Raw genomic sequence first — 23,006 nt, forward strand, 5'->3', positions numbered from 1 at the left:
ATCCACCCAATTTTCAAAATTCCCAAACTTTGTATTACCTTTAATCCTTGTCTGAATTCAGTTTCCCCCTATAAAATATAAAACTAATCACAGTAACGGGGTAGCCCAGTACCTCCTTACCCACTCCTCCCCTTTCTTCAAGCCCCTCCCCGTCCCCTTCCCACATTTTAGACTTCCAATAGAATATTTATTGACTCTTGCGACCCCCTTCTGGGGTATGAGAGTACAACAAATTACATGTCATGATAATGATACATACATAGCATAATAATAATACAAAGAATACAGAATACAACAAAACATCAATACAAGTGTATAACGATAAATGGGAAAGATCTACACCTAGGCTGTATATGCTAAACATAAGTACAATATATATTATAAAATATGGCAAGCATACATAAAGAGTGGAGAATATCACATGAACAATATAAATACCCCAAAACACACATAATAATTGTCCTAATTATCTAACAAAATACAATTTCTTTTTTTGTGCACGTAAGTGAGATGTGATTGGATTGTTAAGATTTATGCACACTATATACCAAAAGTACGGCATAATAATTGTCCCTAGAAAGATAAATCCAAATCACTTTGCAGTGCTTTCCAAAACATTAACAAAAATAAATAAAAATAAGCAAAATAAGAACAAACAATCAAGTAAAACTATACTTTACCTACTGCAAGACAGTACTAAAGAACAAGAATTGTTGGTTACTTAATTAACCTATATATACCACTTCGAGTTGTAACACTCCTTTTTATGGGTGACATAATTATGATTGGATTGTTCAGATTAATATAGACCTGCAAAATATGACAGTATTATCTTTAAAAAGAGTACTAATTTGTTCAGCTGTCCTATACCGAAATGTAAAAATAAATTCAACATTTGTAATGTTCAAGGGCGTTTAACTGTTACTTTACGACCTAAATATAACTCTCTTTCCTTTCTGAAAAAAAGGGCATACACAAACATAATGGAATTCATGACCAGACTATCACAACATAGGCATTCAAATACGAATTTTATTAAAAGCTTATTTGAATCTGTTATAATTATAATTGGTAAACGTTGTGACCTACATCTAAAAGCTTTGCTGATTCGATTGTTTCTTTTTATCCTGTATAAATATGTCAAATAAATAAAAAAAATAAAAAAAATAAAACGGCTCAATGTTATTTTATCCTTTTTACTCAGCACACCTGAATAGTTCATAGTTAGTTCATAGCCTTCATTTTATTTCTTCTTTCACAAAAACGTGTACATAGGATTTCAAAAAAGTCACATGAACAGCAGATTGGCATACAAACATAATTTGAATTGCAATATTAATTCAACATACAACTCTTGTCATTAACTTTCTATAAAAAGTTATTGATGTAAGATCATGTTCTGCATGAAAGAAAGAGAAGACCTTATAGAAGCTGGGTTTGTTAGAGCAAGGTCCTCAAACATAATATAATACCTGAATGCTTTCATTACTTTAAAGAAAAAAAACTTTAAAACGAAACAATTACACATGGGAAATATATTTGCAAAAGAGATAGATCATTGAAGTATATATGAAAAGGAGAAAATGGAAAGATATATATATATATATATATATATATATATATAAAAGGATGGAGAGCTACAGCACAAAACGGAACAAAACAAAAGTTGAGAAGGAAGAAAGTTATATGTAGGGGAAATGGTGATGGGGAAAAATAGAAGAGAGAGAGAAAAGAAAAAATACAATAGAGCAAAACAGAATACCTTCCAAAGAGACAATCATTTTATTTTTAAAGATCCTATAATTTAGGCATACACTGTTTGACCAAATTGTTGTCATCACATCTTGTTTTGAAATATCGTTTAATCTCAACTTCAGAGTGCTCAGTCTCCAACTAACTTGCCAAATCCTTTCCCAATTATTTTCCAAGCTCCAATTATGAAAGGGTGAAAAGGGGCGACAATCGCATTAAAGAGATTGAAGACCGAGATAGCCATCAAAAAATTCTCCGCGTGTGTATTCCCGCGTGGGTAACCCGACACATGCTCCGCCGACGATTGCTCCGCCGACATTTACTCCGCAAAACGCGACAATTGCTCCGCGACATTTGCTCCGCGACATTTGCTCCGACGTCAAATGCTCCGCCGACAGTTGCTCCGCCGACAGTTGCTCCGCCGACAGTTGCTCCGCCGACAATTGCTCCGCCGACAGATGCTCCGCCGACAATTGCTCCGCCGACAATTGCTCCGCCGACAATTGCTCCGCCGTCAATTGCTCCGCAAAACGCGACAATTGCTCCGCCGACATTTGCTCCGCCGACATTTGCTCCGCCTGAAGCGACAATTGCTCCGCCGACATTTGCTCCGCCGACAATTGCTCCGCCGACAATTGCTCCGCCTGAAGCGACAATTGCTCCGCCGACATTTGCTCCGCCGACATTTGCTCCGCCGACAATTGCTCCGCCGACAATTGCTCCGCCTGAAGCGACAATTGCTCCGCCGACATTTGCTCCGACGACATTTGCTCCGCCCAAAAAGTGTCCCATAAACTACAAATGCTACTAGTACTACGACAAATGCTTCGCCGACAATATTTTCTTTACACCTATTTTTTTCGTTTCTTTTTTTCTTCTTCATTTTCTGAATGCATTTCTTGAAATAATGTAGATGAAATGAAATGAATGAATGTTGATGAAGTGGGAGGAAAAAGGAGTTACCTAAAAGTCATTTCGAATATACTGAAACAACTTTCCATCTATCACTGTACGTCCCATATAATGTATACTAAACACTCATTACATGTCGTGGGAAGTTTTTAAAAAAAAGTAGAGCAGCAAGCCACATTCCCCAATACGCGCATACCTCCTAGTTAATTTCAAGTAGCTCATCAATATGTAATACCTGAAATAATTTACCTCGATCAATGCATCTTAGTAGGTAAAGCATTATACAATGTAATAGGTCATCATGGAAGTTTAGAAAATAAGTAAGGGGGATTTACCAAGTGTTGATCTTTTTAAGAGTTTTATAAAGAAACAAAAAGATATTGAATATTTCTCAGCGAAAAAAAGGAACAAGCTTGTTTCGCATTTTAAGAAATGGCGATTTGACTTATGATACTCATGTTGATTTAACTTTTATTCCTGTGCCCCCTCACTCCCCTTTATGCACTGGAGTTCAAACTATGATTTATATGTGTACAGTGTATTTTTTTTTTACTATAATGTTTTTTTTTTATAACTTTCTTGTCCTTTCATTATTGTTAGTTGTTCTTATATACATATTGTTTTTTTGTTTGTCTAATTATTACCAATGACTTGTAAATATGTAATTTTTATATGATTGAAAATTTAATAAACACACAAATATATAAAAAAAAGTTTATAAAATAAGGGCACTTATATACGTAAGGAAGAGAACCCATTCAGACGGGAAAATGAGATGGCAGCCTTTCTGCTTATTCACATTTATACAAATCATTTTGTTGCAGTTTGATGTTAGTTCTTCATGATAAGCCAATTGCTCTTCTTCCGGTGGCTTCGTGAGTCCCTTAAATTATTTAGTGAAAACAAAGTACTCGAATGAAACGGAGTGTTTTGCACACTAACATATATATATTAAAGCTACATACACTTAACTAAAGGAAAGAAACCTTTAGAAAATGGACTGGATATTATTGGAAATATTATTCTAAACAAGAATGTACTACATGATTGTATTACTTTACGTTTCAATTTCACGAGAGAAATAGAACTCGAGAGGGGGAGCAGAGAAGAAGTGATGGAAATGAAAGAAGACTAATAGCATGAGAGGAAAGAAAAGAGCAAAGAAGACAAGAAAACGGTGTAAACAGGAAAAGGAGGAGCATGGGAGAGAGAGAAAGAGAGAGAGAGAGAGAGATAGCCTTGAGCTTTGGATCAGCTAATGAGTAATACATGAAGCAGATTTTGAGCGGAGTAATTATCTTTCGCCGGAGAACTTGCGTAAGGAGCTATAATTTTATTTTTTATTTTTTTAAATCAAACATTATGGGGAATAGCAAAAAACGGTTGTCTTTTTTGCTCTTTTCTTTCCTCTCATGTTATTAGTCTTCTTTCATTGAGGTAATTTCAGGTCTTGCATATTGATGAGCTGTTTGAAATTAACTAGGAGGTATGCGCGTATTGGGGAATGTGGCTTGCTGCTCTACTTTAAAAAAAAAAAACTTCCCATGACATGTAATGAGTGTTTAGTGTACATTATGTGGGACGTACAGTGATAGATGGAAAGTTATTTCAGTATATTCGAAATGACTTTTAGGCAACTGCTTTTTCCTCCCACATTATCAACATTCATTCATTTCATTTCATTTACATAATGTCATGAAATGCATTCAAAAAATGAAGAAAAAAAGAAAGAAACAAAAACAACCCGTGAAAAAAAAATATTGTCGGCGAAGCATTTGTCGTAGTACTAGTAGCATTTGTATTTAATGGGACACTTTTTGTCGGCGGAGCAAATGTCGTCGGAGCAAATGTCACCGGAGCAAGTGTCGCTTCATGCGGAGCAAATGTCGTCGGAGCAATTGTCGGTGGAGCAATTGACGGCGGAGCAAATGTCGGCGGAGCAAATGTCGGCGGAGCAAATGTCGGCGGAGCAAATGTCGGCGGAGCAAGTGTCGCTTCAGGCGGAGCAAATGTCGGCGGAGCAAATGTCGGCGGAGCAATTGTCGCGTTTTGCGGAGCAATTGACGGCGGAGCAATTGACGGCGGAGCAAATGTCGGCGGAGCAAATGTCGGCGGAGCAAATGTCGGCGGAGCAAGTGTCGCTTCAGGCGGAGCAAATGTCGGCGGAGCAAATGTCGGCGGAGCAATTGTCGCGTTTTGCGGAGCAATTGACGGCGGAGCAATTGTCGGCGGAGCAATTGTCGGAGGAGCAATTGTCGGCGGAGCATCTGTCGGCGGAGCAATTGTCGGCGGAGCAACTGTCGGCGGAGCAACTGTCGGCGGAACACCTGTCGGCGGAGCATTTGACGTCGGAGCAAATGTCGCGGAGCAAATGTCGCGGAGCAATTGTCGCGTTTTGCGGAGTAAATGTCGGCGGAGCAATCGTCGGCGGAGCATGTGTCATGGAACCCCCGCGTGTGTACTAGTAGTCCTGTCCTGCGATGGTATCCGGATTGGACGCATGCAAACTAAGCTCGCGCACAAATAGGTAGAAGTAAGCTATCTCTTCCTAATATATTCTGTAAGCAATCTATTATCATTGATGCTTTCCTGGAGTGCATAAAACCAGACACAGTTTTCGTCTTTATTTGTATGCAACAAACCTAAAGCAAAAATGCATTTCTCGATACCTGACACCCAAGAGTGCAAGGACGAGCAAGGATCAAGTTATAGGGTAAGAATGGTACAACGTGATTTATATCCCTTTCATGTATTTTTTTTTAGTGGGAGGTTTCCCATTTTTACTGTTCGGTCCCATTCCTTAAGTTTTGTGTTTCAGTTGAAGAAAAAAAAAAATGGGCATAGCCATAGAGAAAGACCGCCAAACTTCGGACACTCAAGACAAAACGGGGGAAAACATTAAATTCTTTTTTAATTATTGAAAGATCAAATATACTATTATTGTGCAAATACTGTTTATGTATGTCATGTAAAAGAAAATGAGTAAAGGAAATGGAAAACTAGAATTATTTACTTACCCACCGAACCTTTTTTCACGCCAAGCTTCGGACGCACTTGCCAAGCTTCGGACGTTCATGTGTAGCGCACGTATAGCGCACGTATATCGCACGTATAGCGCGCGCGCTAAAGTGCGCATTCATCAGGGGTTTGGAAACCGGATCGAAAATCGTAAGACGGGGGTAAGTTTAACTGCGTTGATTTCATGAAAAAAAACATTATTTTCTCGTTTTGGGTAGATTTAAGTTCGGTAGAACTATCAAAAAGGTGTTTTTCACAATACTCACACAATATTTTGGTGCTAAAATCTTACGAAAGCGCTATTTTTTGTAGTCATAATGACACTCAATGTTGCCTGTCCGAAGCTTGGAAGAGCGCCATCTTCCGGTAGGGGTACCTGTATACTACCCCTAGGTCCGTGGTAACGGCCGCCATTAGAAAATTTTCGCGATAGAGTGAAAAAGTATCTCATAAGCTCTTATAATTTTGGCAGAAACCACCTGAAATATGCCAAGGATTTGTTTGTAATCGATATATTGGAGGCTCTGCACCTTAACTCCCCTGTTAAGGGACTGTAAAAATCTAGGTAACCTGAAATCTGTCCCTGAATTTGATATTTTTTGTGAGTTTTGCAGATGGCTACCTGCCCTAACTTTCTGTACTAACGATATAGGTTAGTAGTAGTATCAAATGCATGCAAGTTACCCACCTGAGCTAGGCTCATATTTTGCGTTCGAGCCGTTAAAGTAATTTTTGTCCGAAGCTTGGCAACGTCCAAAGTTTGGCGGTCTTACTCTAAATCATTCGGATGGAATTTTTTCAGTGCCAGGTTTTCTATTATTGGGCAAAAGGCATGGATTCCAAAACAGTTACCGGTAAACATTCTCTCAAAGCGTTATAGGACCCTCACAACTATCTTTTTGATCATTATCAAGTTTGAGAAGGAAAAATATCATCTGTAATATTACAATCAATCGGGTTGCGTGAACTGTACAGATTCTCATAAAATGACATTTCTTCAAAATTATATCTATGGCATCAGTTTTATATAACATCTGTGTGAATGAGGTCACCCCCTGTTCTGCTGTTCCCTTCAATGTTGGTTCAAATATTTATGCGTGAAAAGGTCTTCCCCATGGTTACTTCCTACTCATATGTATATTTCTCTCTCCTCAGGTTTATAACGTCCATGTGAATGGGGTCTTCCACTGCTCAGTTCGCTACTCGCAGCTCCATGACTTCAACGAACAAGTCAAGAAGGAATTCAGCAACAGCTTCACAGGATACCAGAAGTTTCCCCCCAAGAAGTTCCTCTCCCTCACCCCGTCACAGAGAGAGGAGCGAAGGGAGAAGCTTGAGAAGTACATCCAGATTGGTAAGGAATAGTCTCTCTTGCATTTGTATTAAATTAAATAATAATAATAATAATATGGAGTATTTGTAACGCCCCAACTCCACATGAATAATCAGTTTGAGGCACAATGGAGGAGAAAAATTACACAAAAAAAAGAAAAAAAAAGAATAACAACAATGTTAAAGTAAATCTACTGGAATGCTGCTTGTTTATAGGAATTCTACAGTGCTTTCCCCAGTAAAAAATTGAGTGTTTACAGTTGGAAAGAGTCTCCTCCAAAGAGATTTTTCAACAAAAAAAATAAAATCAGGTTATAAAAATATTTTAAAAAACCCTGTAAAGGTACCTTATTATACCAGAGTGATTGAAGTTATATGCCATCTCCATATGTGTCATGTCAATATCATATCGAAACAAAACGATTGTATATGTGTCTATATATGTTTATATGTCATGCTTAAATTAAACAGCAGAATTTCACTATCCAGATTTCTCATTGCATAGCAGTTTGCTTGATGGTAATCTTGAATCTCTACAGAATACATTCTTTATAAAACGATTTCTTGCTACCTTGGGGATTTCATTTACCTCTAAAAAAAAAGGAGAAAATGTGAAAAAAATTATAATTTTGTTTATTATGTTTTTCATACAGTAAGCCAAGATCCGAGGATAGCGAACAGCGATATATTCAATGGCTTCCTCCTTACATCACAAAAAGAGACGAGACAAGAAGAACCTGTCGACGTTCAGCTTGAAGTCTACATGATGAATGGTAGTAGGGTCAAAGTGGACATCAAATCAACAGACCAAACAGATGATGTATTAGAGGTGCGTTGACTGTCTTTTCTTCTGATATACTGCGATTATTATTCGCTTCTACTTGTATACTGTAACCATTGCCTTTGGATTTGTGATAGAAATGAGAACATGTAAGGCTTACAGAAAGCTAAATATTGGGAGTGCCAATCGATTTGTGTATGCCCTGCATGCATGACATTGGCAAGACATTGATCTACATTTGCCACATTCAGCAACCCAGGTGATGTAAATGGGTACCTGGCAGGAATAAATTCTTTGGAAAGCTAGAGCGCCGTAATGGCAGCACAGCTAAAGCTGGGGTGATAATCTCCAAGTTTGGAAGCGCTTAGTGATTGTAATAAGCGCTATAAAAACTGAGTAGTATTATTATTATTGAAAATAATATCGCTAGTGTTATTTGTGTGTCTCGCAATGTTTGGTTAACAAGGGATCTAAAAGATCACACCGTTTTCGTGCGCCGCTGCAACACTTCGTCATGAAATTGAGCTTCAGACCTGCTTGAGAAATCCTGTAGTCTGAAAGGTGTGTCAGGAAAAAAAAATAATTTAACAACTTCGGGGGCTACTGTTCAAGCTTTTTTTCCATGAAAATAACACTTTTTAATTTGTTTTGCATTGAACTCTATGCAAATTTTTTTTGGCTCTTTTATGACTTTCGGGGGCTCTTTTTGGCATTTCGGAGGCTAATAACCACAAGCCCCCGTGTATTTTTTGCACTGAGGTGTGTAGATGGTATATACCTTGCCCTCGTAATCTAGGAGCCATGGCTTCATCCAGAAAATTATGTACATGTAGCTCTGAACAAATACACATCTATATTACTAATACGCAAAATCGCCGCGGGGGGTCCAACACGGGCCAAAACGGTTCCTCAAAAACGTCTTTCCTTGACCCCGCCCGCCTCCGCCGTGGCGCGGGGAGGGCGGCACAATTCCACGAGGCCTGTCTCCCGTAACCCGCGTGCCACGACGACCCCGCGATCGACGTCCATGCCGTTAAACGCGGTTTCGGGGCGGACGAGAGCACGGCGGGCGTCGCGGATTGCGAGGAGGCGACGAACCCGCGAGAGCGAGTCGGCAAGCGTGCACCCGCCCTCTGTCTAATTATCAAAGAGAGACGAAGAGACACACGATGGACGAGAATCCACTCGCGTCAACGGGTGTAGCAAGTCTCATTGTAAAGGCTGCGGCATATCCCGAGTAAGGCCTCTTGCTATAGGATTTGCTTTGTAGCATGTAAGAGAAATACACATCAACAGACGATTCACCCGGGTGAGGGGATGTAGCCAATATGTACGCTCAACGGGTTGAGCTTACCCGTGTTATGCGTCTTTCTTTAGGATATGCTTTGTAGGCCAGGCGGACCTGCTGTGTGTACGAACGTACGTGTATAATGTTTGCGATGATTCTACGCTCACCATCACACGCACAGCTCAGTCGGTTCGACTCTGATTCTATGATGATTGCCGTGATTTGTATATAGTTTACGTGAATAGAGGTATGCAGGGTTACTTTGGTATTATCTGTCCATGTTTACTGAATTGTGATAATCATTCTTCAAAGTAAAGTTTTCACAAGAAATTCATCGTAACTGACAGTTCAGTTGCAAGCTAGCTGCCGTGAGGCACGGGCGGTGCAGTGCGCCACTGCTGCCGAGCACTGTCGGAACTGTGACTGTGTGTGAGGTGAGGTGAGCTGAGCTGAGCTATTATAGAGTAGACTGGACAACATTTTGAAATTGCTGTTATTGCCGCTATTTCAATATAGTTTCGTGACTATAGAGGTATGAAACCTGAGCTTAGATTGTGATTATTCTGGCCATGTATAGTTGTATACTGAATTTCGATAATCATTTTTCAAAGTAAAGTTTTCACAAGCAAGGTAAAGTTTTCACAAGAAAATCAGACGGTCGTCATGGTCGTTTAAAAACATGATAATACTTTTAGTATGATACAGTTCTTGCATCAAATCAATTTTTAAAGTATGGGGGGGGGGGGTCAGGTAACTCAAAGCGATTTGAGTGCAGGCGTGGTGTCCACGGGTACAAAGGGCTGAACCCCCGAAAGCTCGGGGTTTTTCGGCATTTAATTACGGTCAGATGAGCATATTTTTAATACCTTATTTGTGACACAGCTGGCAGGTCATCACTAATTGGCGTGGGGTCTATAGTAGAGTTGCGTACCAACTACGCTGAGCTGAGAGTACGCTGGCCTACGTTACTATACCCTGAGGGACGCAAAAAAAGTACGCAAGATGGACACAAACAATTTAATATGTTTAACAAAATTCGCGCACTTTCGGCGTAGAAACTTGACGCGGAAAGTACGCCTTTTTTTACGTAACACTATGCTACTAAACTAAACAAACTGCATCTTTAAATGAATTAATGAAAAATTAGCCCAAGAAAAATGAGCCCCCGAAAGATAAAAAAGTAGCCCCCCAAAATTTTCCCAAAATTTGATATAGATCGAGTCCCCGAAAAAAAAAAATCTTTCACTGGATTCTACGCTCACAGTCCCACACACAGTCGAGTCAATTCATGCACAAACCGTTTGATTTTTTGCGTAAAATCTTTACTTTGAAAATAATTATACACATTTTGTGAACAATGCCAACATAATCATAATCCAAGCCTCTGCATATGTAGTCTTTTCATGAAACTACATTGAAATCACAACAATAATAATGCAAATAAATCGTAATTATCGAGATCCTTTCTGACATAGTTTGTTTTACGATGCGCCATTCATGGTCAAACAGCATATATTATAAAAATTCTCTATATAAAGATAATCTAATTTTTTTTTGGATAGCACATAGGCCTCTATCTATATATCTATTTGGCCCCCTCCCCTAGAATCCCGTGGATTTTCCACGGGTCCTGCTAGTACATGTACTAATATTCAAAGAGACAATTCACATATTCCTTCGATGTGAACAGTTGAGCTAGATATAATTGTTATCTGGAAGTACAAAAAGATTACCTACAGCCTGTAATGCTACCTGGACAGAGAAAAAATAATAGCATGATATATTCTTGTTCTTCCTTTTTTTGCGTAAAAGCATTTGATGGAAAAAAAGAAGTATCACAAATTCATCTAATGTTTGCGATATTTGTGCTGTAAATCACTCATAATGAAGCTAAAACGTTTGGGGGTAGAGTCACTGCCCGGCAAGCAGTAGTAATAAATAATAATAATAGGCATTCTATGGAGCCGTCTAGCAAGAAATTCTATTCTCAGGCGCACTGATTATTATCCCGGCTTCAGCCTAGCTGCCATTACAGCGCTCTAGAATTAATTCCTGCCAGGTACCCATTTACCTCACCTGGATTGAGTGTGGCAAATGAAGATTAATTCCTTGCCAAAGGACATTAGTACCACATCGGGACCAAATCACGACCTTTGAATTTCAAGTCAAGTACTTAAAACCACTCGACTATGACACTTCTACAATAGATGGCTCATTCAAATCCTGCTGGTTCCAAGATTTTTCTGACGCGATCAATTACAGATCAAGGACGCAATCTTTATTTACTGGATGTAAGCCAAAAATGTGTTTAAAACAATTAAAATGTTTTTGTATTACAAGTAGTTTAGGTATACCTGCATAAAGTAATTTAGGGATCATACTTGGAATCAGATACTGTAAGATATAACACATTTCCAAAACAAATCCCATTCCATGTAGTTAACAGGGGATCATTAGTGAATGTTCCCCTATCTGGGTTAGGGTTTGAATATCAGTGACCTCAATTGTCCAAAGTCTGTGTAAAATGGTGAACAAAAGTAGGTATCAGTGTCGCATATATATTTCACATCTTCTTTTCGTCTCACTGAATATACAGTGGAGTGCTATGTTCTCTTGACATCTATGTCTGGTACTTTTGTGCAAATTAATGGTTGATGTTAGCCAGGGCTTTTGCTTATCTTTGGTTTTGGTACATTAATTTATAGGTGTACAGGAGAAGGAGAGGTGCATTAGTTTTAAAATTAACAAAATGCTAGCAGTGAGACAATCTTTTTTCAGTTATGACTTGCATGAACATGTATGTCATGTTTGCAATGTACGATGTTTTGGTAACAAACTTATGCTTTCTCAAAAACAAACTGTAGAAATTGTGAAAAAGTGTTAATAATCAGCGATGGGAAAGTTGATAGTTGTACAAAAAACACAAGCCCCCTTGCGGAATTGTGTATGTATACCTACACTGTTGTTACCTATTGTTAACTGTAACTGTATAATTGTTTTAAATGGGGGCACGCTACAAGAGTCCTATCTCGCACCCCGGGGCAACGTGTCTGACACGGCCGGTTGTAGCAACTACTCCGAAGATCAAGATTACAGTAATCTTGATCTAAGGAGACACGAACGAACGAACCTACACTGTACATGTATATGTTTGGGTTACTGAATTTAACATCCGCTGGTGATTCAGATCGGAGTGCATAAAACACAGAAACATTGATAATTAATTTAATTTTGTTAGATTGTTATCGAGGTATTAAAAAAAATCATAATAATTGTTGTTTGTTTTTTTTTTTAAATTTAAATCCAGAGAGTGACATCAGAGATTGGTCTTCATGAACAGTTCACCTACTACTTTGCTCTCTTCCTTGTTATCAAAGACAAAGATGAGGAGGCAGGGACAAGTAAGAAGCCTTTAAATATTTCCTTTCAAGCATATAGGCCCGAATTCACAAAGGAGGTTTACCTCAACCCATGGTTTAAACCCTCATTCACATAACCCATCGTTTATAAGTTAGCGCAAAATAAGCTTACCTTGCCTTGCATGCATCTAATATTGGACCTCTAAGTGTGTCACGCTTATTTGCGCTAATTTTAGACCATGTGTTATGTAAATGAATATTTAAAACATGGGTTAAATTAAAATTTCTTTTGTGAATTCAGGCCAACTAGTGTGAACACAGAATCATGTCATTCGTAACCATAGTGCAGAGTTAAACCAATACAGACAATTTAGATTAACAGTAACATTGAGAAAGACAACATGATCAACAAAATAACTTAAAACAAGAATAAAAATTCTTCGGCCAAATCATATTTATAGGGAAAACTTTTGAGGCATTTTAGAAAGACATGCCCTAATCAACCAAAGTTCTATGTATAATTACTCAGCATTTTACCAGTTTTTCAGTTATCAGTACGGTAAGTGTAAGTTGTGCTTGATTTAGTAAGAATTGAACTTTTTCTTTAATTTAAAATGTTACTATAAAAGTTTAAGTATTTCTTTTTATGCTGTGATTATTATCAATATATGTTTTTTGAATTTTTAACTTTTTCAGTCATTAGGAGAATTCAAGATTTTGAATCACCCTACATCTCATTGAAAGCTGCCACAGGAACATGTAAAATAGTCCTGAGAAAAAAGTGAGTATTGATAAAATATTTTTTGCTTTGTCTACATTTAATGGTCTACCGTAAAAGCAGAACTTTCGCTTGCATGAAACATTCACATTTGCGAATTTCATGAGTGGTTCACATTCATAAAGTTTCATGCAGTACAAAAATTGAATCACAATGAACACAACGCTCACTTTTGCACACTGTATAATTTCCACTCATATCTGGATAATTTTTTAGGGAGGCGTAATTTGTTTGCAATCTAAATATTGGTCTACATGTACATGTATATGCCATGACCTCGTGTAGAAAGGGTAATTGATCCTTAAGATCTAAAACATCTTGAGATTTAAAGCCATTCCAGTAACGATGAAGCAAGCAAAGACCAAAGTCCACTTTAAACATTCCAGATATATACAATAAACATGGTTCTTTGAAGGCTAAATATTTACTTGTTGAGTTTTGTCTTCAATCAGGCTTCAAACCTGGAGATACATTGCATTTGCAAGCTACCACTAAAATTTATTGTGGAACAGTTGTTTACTAGTGTGGTTTATATTGAAAATGGTGATAACATTTACAGTGTACATTTATGCACATATTTATGTTTTTGCTTTCATGACAAAAGAAATGGTAAAAACAAACATAGTTAACAAAGATCAATATCATACTCTACCAGAAATCCTTTATAGTCTCTGTTATAAATACAAATCAGGCAAACCTTTGCAACTTTACAGCACTCCTTTTAAACCTTGGCGCTGATGTTTCACTGATCATCTTTCTTTTTTAATCTTTCAGTTACTGGGATCCAAGCTTTGATAGTGATCTTCTGGAGGATAGGGTCGCACTTCAATTACTATACGTACAAGTAAGAGATACACATAACTTGTCTACTCTGTCAGATCAAACCTTTTGTTCTCACTTACTTGTAATTTCCAGTTAAATTGTTATGTCTGCCTAGATATCTACATGAAAGTTTCAGGTGAACATTTACTGGTGGAGCCTGATGGCATAGCAATTACACACTGCTTGGCTTAACTTCATTACTATGTAAATGGAGAAAAAAATAGCAAGCAAGAGTACAAAATGTATTGATCATTGGACTTTTTCAGCGTGACAAAAACCTCAATTTTTGTATCTCAATATTTTGATCTTGCACATACCTGTAGTATTACTTGTCACCTCTTGAAATAGATGTAAAGTCTAGCATAGAGGTGATTAAATCATTACAAGGTACATGTATACGTAATCAGACAGATGGGAGGCAAGTGTTTTGGGATTAAAGATACTATGTCCCTTTTGCATCTATTTTATTCATTGAGTAAAAGAAAGCTAGTATAGCTTGCAAGAATAGAAAGCGAGTATCGGTGGATTGCAAGACAGAATGTCATGCAAGGTGTTACTTGGTAGAAGTCACCAAAAAAATCAACACAATTTAAAAAAAAAAAAAAATCATTTTTTCCTACATTTACCCTGAATGCCTGAAACTTTTGACAACCCCCCCCCCCTATTCTTTTGTTATTACTCTGGAATTGACGAATATAGATATTGTTCTATGGTGGATTATTTGCTCAGTTTATGAATTTCTCAATAATGAATCAATGTATGAATTTTCAATTCAACACTTTTTGAACTTCATACTGATGAATACCTAATATAATCACAAGTTTAGAATTCTGAAAGTAGAAAAGGAAATTTGACAGGAAGAGAGAACTGTCAGCATGGGCATGTTTGATGTTATTCTTGAACAGCACAGCAACAGGTTGCCAATTTTCTTAAAGTGACCTAGTTAGTGACATTGCCTCAGATTCTGAAACAAAATTCCTGGATTTAGCTCATGCTGCAATCATAATTATAAACTTTGGTAAGTCAGGAATCCCATGACTTTTACAAACCGATCGCCCGTCTGATTATCATGATATTTATGATTGGAAATCAAAATTTTCATTTTTATTTTCCCAAAGGTTTTTATAACACTACAGTCTTTTGGAGAAAATGAGTTTTGTAAAACAGGTCACTCAAAGATTTTTTACTTTTTTGAGGCACTTCATGATCATTTTGAAGCACAATTTTTTTAGGGCTTCAATATGACACCATATCACAGACACTTAACAAGTAGGGCCATGCATCTCAGATTTAACATTGTTAAATGATGCCTTTAAAGTCATGAGACCAAGACAGAACTGAAGATATGATGTTATTGTTTGGGTTTCTCCACACTGTAGACCTTGAGCGACGTGAGTAGAGGATGGGTTGTCGCTTCAGAAGATCAGATGGCAAGGTTACAATCTCTCAAGGCTAAGAATTCTAAGAAGGAGGTAGGTACTTGTACATACGATTAACAAATATATATTAATAATAATAATAATAATAATAGTTCAGTTCTTGTATAGCGCATAATAGGTTATGAAATAACATCTCTATGGGCTTCCAAAGAGCTTTGGAAATTATTACCATAGCTTTAGCTCCGGCAGCCGTTATCAGTGCACAGTGCATTTCAAGAAATAACCCTACCAGGTACCCATTTACCTCACCTGGGTTGAGTGTGGAAAATGTATATCCATGTCTTGCCAAAGAACATTAGTGCCGCAGCAGGACTCAAACCGCTGCCCCTAGTGATTGACAGTCCGGTGACGTATCCACTCGACCACAACAACTCTACAATTCATACCCTTACTAAGTTTTGTAATACTTGAAGTATGTGAAGAATTGATTTGTCCTGATATATGTTTCTTGAGAATGTGAAATATTATAGCTTACAGCTAAAAGTATTCAACAATTGACCTTATTCAATGAGTACACCTTCCATTTTTGAGTTACGAAAAACACAAAAATTGTCAAACTTACACAGAATATGAATAATTCAGTTAACTGTTCATGTTCTTTCTCTCTCTGTAGTATATCAAGTTTGCACAAACCCTGAAGTACTATGGAACGCTGCAGTTCAAGCAGTGCACGGTCAACTACCCCGAGCCGGAGACAAAGACAGTCATCAACACAGGCAACAAAGAGCTTTACTTCCGGGTCGAGCTCCCAGACAAGTCCACCAAAGAGGGCGTCTTCCGAATCACCAGAATGAGATGCTGGAGGATAACAAACAGTGTAAGTCATTAATATATTACTAACAGGCTGGTTCAGTGGTTGAGTGGATATGTCACCTGATTGTGGATCACAAGGTCCGCGGTTCAAGTCCGGCCGAGGCACTAATGTCCTTTGGCAAGACATTGATCTACCGCTCTCCACCCAGGTGTTAAACGGGTTCCTGGTAGGATGCCAAAGTTAATGTGGTTAGATTAGCAAGTGTGCGCTTGTAAAAAATGATGCCTAGCTGGAATGCTCCCCATGGAGTGGAGAATGTGCTTACATTGTGTGAGGGTAAGCCTGAATCCGATGGCCAGGGTCCTGAAATGCGCTATATAAGAACAAGCTATTATTATTAGTAACAGGTTGGTCCAGTGGTTGATCAGTGGTCCTGGTACCATGACGTCCTGGGTTCAAAATCAGGTCGATGTGTTTAGTGGTCTTTCTTGAGGCATTAAACTTTACTTACAAAGTCCTTCCGGTAGGATTTAGAGCTGTGGGTCTACTTGTTGCTTATCTACAAGCATTAACTTGCTTCTTTAGCAGTCAGGTAAAATGTTCCATCAGTCAATCACACAGACATGGTTTCTTAAGGTGCTATTTCACATTTGAAATCAATTTGAATGCAAAATAGGTCTAGGGTATCGTGCATGTAGAACAAAACAACAACAAACAAAATCAGGGATATAATTACAATTAGCAGGGAGCGTGGATGAGGTTATCTGGTGGCATAGATAGTTTTCATTATATCCCACATACAAAGAATCTTGCTCTACGATTGGTTAAAGGTAAATCACGTGAGGAAAGATAGTTCGCCCATTATTGATGGGAGAAGCAAAAAGATTGTTACACTGTGTAGATAGTACTACTATCTACACAGTGCAACGCACTTTTATTGAAGATAGAGGTACTATCTACAAAGGGCAACGCACTTTCACTGAAGATTATCCAAACGCGCACTAAAACAGGCGTAATTAAGTGCGCATTCCCAATGAGCGCAATTAAAGAAAACACATGCGCGCACCGTACCCTCAAGGGGTTGGGTTAAACTTCAACTTTTTTTTGTGTTAATTTGGGTCTAGGTGTCTTTTATGTAGATGCATACACGTCCTTTTCTTTTTGTAATTAAATTGTTTTAGATGTGGAATATAAAGCAAATAATCACCTTTTGGTTTTCAGGCGATGGCAAACTATTACTTCCTCGTCGATCAGAATGTATACGCTATCTTTCCTCAGCTTCGCTTCGGAAAGATAGCTACATCCAGATCGCCTCGGAAGTGATAGTTTGTCCCATCACCTTCACCAACGGTAATTATTTGCTTACTATCAAAAGAAGACATACAGTCAGATAGGACTTTTTATTGTGTAGATAGAGGCTTTAGAGGTTTTCCAAATTTCTAATGATAATCAGTATTGTGTTATTTTATGTCAATGAGGTAGACCGAGTCTGTGACATTTCTTGTACTAAGCTACTTGTGTTCGATTTTGATCATAATTGGCTACATCTTTCGCCTTTCTGAAAATATTTGTATTTATGACAGATATTTCTCCATTTGAAGCTTACACAGTTATGTATCTTACTACCCTTTGAATAGCAAATATTGACTGCTTTCCACTAGAATATTCTATCATTGAATTTTCTATTGTACAGGCTGATAAAGAGGCTAGGAGGTTGTCCGGTGCTGAACCCATTGTGGTTGATAACAGTCCAAAGAAGAAAGACAGTCAGCTAGAACTGTCCTTCGAGTACCTGGTGGCCAAGAACAAGCTGCAATGGGTGACCATTAGAAGTCAACAGGCCATTCTTATCAGTCTTTGTCTACAGAGCATGGTGGATGAACTGCTTCTGCAGAAGAAAGGAGGACACATCAAGAGGGTAGGTTTCTTCCAGAGAGAAAATGAAGGTCTATCATCCTCCCCAGAGCCATCTATACACAGAGTTCGGCCAACCCGGTTCGAGTTGGACACAATATGGCCACTACTGCTTTGTTGGGCAAGCACAAAACAAAAGTATATACGCCATGTTGTGACCCAGTAAAACCAAGTTGGCCAAACTCTGTATATACATGGCTCTGATCCTCCCCAGTAGCCCATTATGGCCTTGGAAATTGAGAGGTACATGTAATCAAGGGTAGTTCACATTACATGAGGCAGCCAATCTGAGCTTGTTGTAGTTGTGTGCTTTGCACCCCAGCGTTCCTGTTTATGTTGTTTGATTTTGACTTTTTACTGAATACATGTGTTATGTTCTAGTGAGTACATGATTAGAAACAGAAATATATTTGTATCTAAAGTTATTCTACAAAGTATATTTTGAGAAATGCTACAGCAATCTACCTTTAACATGTCAGGTCTGGTTTCTGGGTGTGAGTTCGGCTGCTTGTAGTATTAAAAAGGGACGAACTGAACATGTCTGTTTTTATTCCTTTGTTCCTTAGTGCTTATAGGCAATATGCAATTTGCAGTATAGAAATATCTTATTATTATTATTATTATTATTGCAATAATGATATTTTGATGCAAGTGTGCCAGTTAATTGCTGAAAGGGATTACATGAAGAGCTATTTGAGCATTAGGGATGTATTGGATTAAAATTCTTTTTTGTTGTTGGTTGTATTGCTCTTTGATCGCTAACTGGTAGCAACGTAGGGATGGCTGACTGCCACTTCAGAGGTGTCGTGGTTGAGTGGATATGTCACCGGACTGTGGATCACAAGGTCCGTGATTCAAGTCCCGCGGCGGGACTAATGTCATTTGGCAAGACATTGATCTACATTTGCCACTCTCCACCCATGTGTTAAATGGGTACCCGGTAGGATGCGAAAGTTAATGTGGTTGGATTAGCAAGTGTGCGCTTGTAAAATGGCCACTGGCTGGAATGCTCCCCAGGGAGTGAAAAATGTGCATACATTGTGTTGCGGGTAAGTCTGAATCCGATGACCGGGGTATTGATATGTGCTGCGCCTAGAAACAAAGTATTAGGCACATTATAAATGTGAGCTATTATTATTATCATTCAGGGATGACATGAACCAATCACATGCCTTGACGATCGTTGACCAATGTCTCTTCTTGTTTTTCTCCTCAGCCACATGACAGGGTCAAGGGTCCCACAAGGCAGTTCAAAGGTCGTGACGGTCAGGTGATCACATCCATCTCTACGTCGAGTCCTGTAGTCAGGCCGGAGCTACCCAACGGCGCACCGGTCAGTACATGTATATCTTGATTGAACTATCAAAATAACATACAACTATAGAAACAAAGTAATATAAATATACTCACTGGATGATTAACAGTATTACCCCCCCCCCCCTCCCCCAAATATTTCAGTAAAAGTCATGTCGTAATCTGCAATGTATCTACTGCTTGCCCTCTGAGCAATATAAAACAATTAGACAGTTAGGCAGGCAAGAAAGCAAGACTTTGTTCTCATACGGTCCCAATGGAAATCAGTCTTGTATTAAACTGTTTGGGCTTGTTTAACCGTGTATAAATACAGTTATCAATTCAATTCAATTCATTTTAAGACAACAAAAGATTTAGAATGACAAGGAAATGGTCGAATGAGTAGATGTTCTGATTGAAAAACAAGTAAGGAATGCATACATTTCTGTTGATAAAGATAGAGTTTAAACTTTTAAAACCCATATATTGTCAGTACTTTGATAAACACAACTGAATTTAGTGAAGAATACGTTTATGTACAAGAGAAGGAAGTATGAGTGTAATAACAGGGTGGTCAGAGTGTACATAACGTGAAACTCGGAATTTACCCTGTACATAGATGTACATGTATAACAAGAGCTGTGTATTGTTTTGTTGTTCACAGAGCCCGACAGAAGAAAACAAAACAGCATCTAAGGCGATAGACTCTGTCAAAAAGATATCGGTGAGTGGTCATTTTTCCTATTGAAGTGATAACTACTATAATTCTAAATCTCCCACCAAAAGCTGATACCTTAAGACAACGTTTCAGATATTTTCCAGTCAATTAGAGGACCCTACCCCATGCATAATTTATCCCTAAAAAAACTATTTCCTGCTCAACTACCCCGGGACATTTAACCCTCAACTACTACCCGTTTAACTATTATAGATATATTGACTGCTATGAGAGGCATGGATATTTCTATAGGCTCAAGGGGATGTTAAATCCTGCTATGACCTTGAGGCGCTCCAGGAATTCTTTTTAGATTTTGTTGTGAATTCGGTATACAAAAGATATATGGACTGCTTTAAATGGTCGAGCATCAATTAGCAGTAGTTTAAACCCCATCACACCAAACTAGTTCTCACTACTTTCTGGAACCGCCCTAGAAAATCGTAAAACGGGTTATGGTCGGGGTAGAATGTGTGGATAATGTCAATAATACGATTCCAGTTCGTTCATAAACAGTCCTCAATACATCCATCTCGTCTGTATCCCGTCCAGAGTCACTTCATATCATACTCAAGCTATATATTGTTTTTTAAATGTCTGAATTGGGATTTAATGTATTGAATTTCTTTCCATTTCACTTATAGGACAAAATTCATAGTGCGAGTGCAAAGGCACAAGGCCCATCAGCTGTTGTGGAGAATGAAATCTTTGAAGGCATCGGTGAAGAAGACCTTTGAACCTTGGGTGCCCTTTGAACTCTCTTCATTTTCTTTGTAAATGCTCTGATATATCATAGCATTAAAAAACACCTTATAGTTTTGAAACAGAGAATGACGTGTATGGATCGCTGGATCACTGTAAGACTGCAGAGAATCTGAAACAGGTTGTAAAAAGACCATGTCTATGTTTATTAATTCAAAAAAAAAATCTTTCTTTGAGCTTTGTACACATGTACATGAATATATGCAAACTTAACACTGTCTTGGCAAATTGTGCTCTCTACTGCTTTGAAAAAAAGTTTTATATTATTATATACAAATTATTGTCAGATTTTAAAGGTTTTAGACTTTACAATAGATACTGTAATTAGAAAGAAAAAAAGTTTTGTTGTTGTTGAAAAGTGCACAATACAAAGGAGAGGATATAGCATACAACTCCTAACTTACAGTCTGTAGTCTGTGATATTCTTTATGATAACTGTTGCATGTTTTTATTGACATGAACATTCAGGCATGAAAGCAATACAAAAGTATCATACTAAAGGCCGGCTCACATAGTAGCGGCAAACGACGGAATCACAACAAATTTTTTTGCCGCCACAAAATTTTCAACATGCTGAAAATTTGCTGATGAACGCGACTGATAACTTCGGCCGTCTGCAGTCGCAGGCGGATTCGTCAGCGACAATTGGAGGCAACACATGATGATTGGCGGAAAATTCAATATTGCAATTCGCAGCTTAACGTAGCTTGCGGTACCCCTCTATTTGTCATAGTGTGAGCCGGCCTTAAAGAAGATTATGGTACATGTAATTGAATTCATTGAATAATTTAATTAGAGGCACATGGTGTCATATATATAAAAACATAATGCACATTTACAGAAAATTTCATATTATTATTCTTCTTGACCTGTTTTCTTCAATCTTTCATTTTGCTAAGAATATATTCTTTCCATAAATCATTTCATATTGTTTTTCTTTCATCAAATATATCACTTTATATGAGTCTCTTTGTAATTATGTACAGTTTATCACCATTTCAAAAGTATTTGAGGCTTATTTGTACATTATATTATCGAAGTCGAAATCATCAAATTACTTGTATTTAATAATCAAATTATAAAAGAGCGACTCCTTCTTTGAGTGTACTTGTGCTTGTTCCAAAGCATGATGATTTCAGTACCCTAAAAATGACTTCTGTGAGGTTAAATTCCTTCAAATTTTGCCTAAGGTATGCAATTACACTATATTACTCACTGTAATTTCTTTGGAGATGGAAGTAGATTCTGATTTATTTTTAAAAATATTTTTATTTAATTTTATTTTTTTCAAATGGTGCACCCGCAAGCCTACTGCATATATTTTTTTCTTTTAATTTTTTTTTCTTCTTTTAATTTTTTTTTAGGGAGGGGGGAGGGTTAAGAGACCCAACAGACTTTTGCTCTATATGTTTGTGGTATCCTATATTCAGAGTACTGTTCACCTGTAGATATTACTACTGGATAGAGATTGCACAAGTTCACACGCCAAAAATAAAGGTGAACTGACTAGTCGATGCACTGGAACAAAGTTTAGATACCCTGAAGTTAATTCCAAGGTCGACTTCTGTGTGCTCATTAATACACTTTTTACAGGAGCGGGTTGGCTCCTGTATTAAACCTTGAAATGATATCCCTTTCAGCAGCTCCTAGAAGCCATCACAGGGACCTGTTTCACATGGCCTTTTTTAAAATGACAAATGACCAAAATCAATGACAAATCTGCTGATAACCAATCAGAAGCAAGAATTTCAGTAGCTTATAACAAAGACTGTCATTTGTCACTGATGACAAGTTTTGTGAAATGGGGCCCAGGATAATGATATGCTGTGCGTCGGTGTGAGATGCCACACTGCAGTAAACGATTTTGTCATCTGTACAATCAAAGGTGAGTGTGCTCTACAAATTCAAACATGCCCCTGTGTTAGTAGCATACAAGATCCCAACCAGAGGGCTGCATCACAGAATGACTGGTAGTACAGCCTCTCTAGGTTGGGGATTTTGACAACTGAGGGATGTTTCACAAAGATCCTAAGTTGCACTTATCTCTAAGTTGGACTTAACAATCATGGAAAGCCGTCAGCCTCTAT

General features: G+C 37.9%; 1 protein-coding gene across 1 annotated transcript; it reads left to right on the forward strand.

The window, feature by feature from the left end:
• Positions 1 to 5,190: 5,190 nt before the first annotated feature.
• On the forward strand, positions 5,191 to 22,620 carry LOC590403 (sorting nexin-17). The gene is made up of 12 exons (XM_030974220.1): positions 5,191 to 5,377; positions 6,838 to 7,036; positions 7,668 to 7,843; positions 12,391 to 12,484; positions 13,139 to 13,223; positions 13,995 to 14,064; positions 15,422 to 15,514; positions 16,095 to 16,298; positions 17,929 to 18,153; positions 19,366 to 19,482; positions 20,107 to 20,166; positions 20,802 to 22,620. The coding sequence occupies exons 1-12, from the start codon at positions 5,318 to 5,320 to the stop codon at positions 20,892 to 20,894; spliced, it is 1,476 nt and encodes a 491-aa protein (XP_030830080.1). The 5' UTR covers positions 5,191 to 5,317; the 3' UTR covers positions 20,895 to 22,620.
• Positions 22,621 to 23,006: the final 386 nt, after the last annotated feature.

This window comes from Strongylocentrotus purpuratus, unplaced genomic scaffold (genome assembly GCF_000002235.5).
Source record: "Strongylocentrotus purpuratus isolate Spur 01 unplaced genomic scaffold, Spur_5.0 spur5_scaffold_7, whole genome shotgun sequence".
In the NCBI taxonomy this organism is placed as follows: Eukaryota; Metazoa; Echinodermata; class Echinoidea; order Camarodonta; family Strongylocentrotidae; genus Strongylocentrotus; species Strongylocentrotus purpuratus.